The sequence below is a fragment of the Apis dorsata genome, unplaced genomic scaffold (genome assembly GCF_000469605.1).
Source record: "Apis dorsata unplaced genomic scaffold, Apis dorsata 1.3 scaffold_29, whole genome shotgun sequence".
In the NCBI taxonomy this organism is placed as follows: Eukaryota; Metazoa; Arthropoda; class Insecta; order Hymenoptera; family Apidae; genus Apis; species Apis dorsata.
The window spans coordinates 247,590-249,795 of NW_006263331.1; the positions used below are offsets into that span (position 1 = coordinate 247,590).

Genomic DNA, 2,206 nt, shown 5'->3' on the forward strand with positions numbered 1-2,206 from the left:
AAAAATCGAGAAAGCGCCTTTTTAATGAGGCGAGGAGGAGGGGTGCGGTAGGAATCATAGCCAGGTACCGCTTTGGACGGCCTTAATGGTTTCCTATTCACGAGAAGCGTGCGAAAATTAGCCGAGCTAAAAGCATCGGGTAATCGAGTTATTACGAATAAAAGAGGAGCGGCAACGGCATCGCCTGTAGAATGGTTGCGCGATAGTTGATGCCAGATACCGTTAAAAGCGACCAATTAATGCCGTTAATTCTATAGCCCAACCATCGAACGATCCACCTTCGAATCGTCGATAATCGTATTTTAGGGAACTATAGTTCATACCTGTTTATTATTATATATTCCACTATTATATATAGTATCAATTTTCCGCCTCGTCCAACCTTTCTCCTTCCTTTTTTCCTCTCTCTCTCTAATTATCCTTTTTTTTTTTTTTACTTCAAATACGACCCGTAATACATTACGTGGCCAGTGGGATCAACGCAAATGTGTAAAATATATCCTCGATGTTCGTATATCATCGATGTTTCGCGATCAGTGAAATTCAAAGCCGTTGTGCCGAAGTGGTTGAAAATTATTTTTCGAACGATCGCGGGTCACCACGATGTTGCGCAAAGGAGGGGTGGGGCTAGAAAATGCTTAGAAAATACTGGGCATATATATTTTACCCTTGATAGGAAATTGCTCGAGTGGCGGAAGTTCGAATCACGAGGCAAGGAATGCTCCCGTTCGAAATCTTTTCTCCCTCTATTTTCTACCATTTTCTACCATCTTCTCCGTTAAAGGGGGTCCCTTTTTGTCGCCGTAAATCGACCAACCACGAATCTTGGAGAAAAATGAAATCTAATTTTAGCGTTTTTTTTATCCGCCATTTTGGTTGGAAAGAGAAGAAGAGAGGAGGGAGAAAGGCGTGACGAACAATGAAATCGAACGAATGAACTTAGCTGAAAGGAGAGACCAATTTTACGTTGCACACATACGGTACGTTTTACTCGACTAATTAGTTTACTCGAGCCTCCCTCCCTCTTCAACCTCGGCGCAACTTTGATTTCCTTCGATTTTCTCAATTGTGTCTCGTTGGGCGACACGATTCCTTCTTCGCGATCTTCACACTTCCTCTTTTCTTTTGCAGATCGTCCGAGGAAACGGGAGAGGCGAATCACGGAGCGAGAATGGGCGGCGGAGAATGGAACGGTTGGTTGCAACGATGTCGAGAATCGCGAAGATTGGTCCTCGTGATCGTCGCTATTGCTCTACTTTTGGACAATATGCTCCTGACCACGGTCGGTGAGTAACATGGATCGACTGAAATGCTTTACGATTTATCATTCTGTCGGGCATTTTACATTTTTCTTTCGCATCGCGTGTTCTTATTGCCATATTTCTTGGTAACTTCTTGCGATCGAGTACACTCTCGATTATTTTTCTCCACGTCCTTTAAAATTAAAGAAGAAACGCATGGGGCTTTGGCCGAAATGGTTGGAGAAAATGGTCAGAGAATGGACGGGACGTTAGCGAATGATCATTCGGATTTTCCACTTATTTAGCTTTTCCCCTCTTAACTGATAGTAGAAGTGGGTTTCCTTTATCGAACGATGTTTAATTCACGAGGTGCGCGTCTATATGACCCTCCACACGATTCTACTTCGGAATGCTAGAGAACCTTCGAAATATACGCGAGGGGACGAACGGCGGACTCCGTTCTGGCAATCCGGATAAGTGGTCATACATTTATGTAGCGTATACGAAACAGCTTCTCACCGCCGCTAACAAATCATGGAAACGCGATTCCGCTGGATAAAACAATCTTGAACTTATTGCGCCTCTCTCTTTCTTTTTTTCTTTTTCTAATACCTTACGTTTAAAACCTTCGTTTCTAATTTCATTTTTCCGTTTATCGCTTGAACAAATATTTATCTTATTACGTGTTTCATTATTCAACAAATATTATTTTATTATTCAGTTTTACAAACGAAGGCTTGTTCCGCGCGATGGTATAATTTCAAATATTTCTTTTTCCATACTACTGTTACTTTCATCAATTTTACATTGTTTTACGCAAAATGATGACAAAAGGGAAGGGGAAAATTAAGTCAGGTGAAAAACGAAAGGAAAAAGAAAATTTACTCGCTCCGTTGGAGGTGCTGGGATTTGAACCCAGGACTTTCAGCATGCGAAGCAGACACTCTACCACTGAGTTACACCCC

General features: G+C 42.0%; 1 protein-coding gene and 1 non-coding gene across 8 annotated transcripts in view; one reads left to right on the top strand and one right to left on the bottom strand.

Moving 5' to 3' along the window:
* The window catches only part of LOC102677683 (synaptic vesicular amine transporter), a 12,498-nt gene that overhangs the window by 6,005 nt on the left and 4,287 nt on the right, over window positions 1–2,206 (top strand). For 4 of the 7 annotated variants that reach the window (XM_006608091.2, XM_031511082.1, XM_031511080.1 and 1 more), the window contains exon 2: window positions 1,132–1,286. In XM_006608091.2, coding sequence (XP_006608154.1) covers window positions 1,172–1,286 — 115 coding nt within the window. In that variant the 5' untranslated portion in view covers window positions 1,132–1,171. Of the gene's footprint in view, window positions 1–6; window positions 653–918; window positions 981–1,131; window positions 1,287–2,206 lie in introns of those variants that run through there. The other 3 variants (XM_006608090.2, XM_031511074.1, XM_006608093.2) reach the window with 3 other exon arrangements.
* Window positions 2,136–2,206, bottom strand: Trnaa-cgc. The gene has a single exon. It is a non-coding gene; the product is annotated as a tRNA-Ala (tRNA).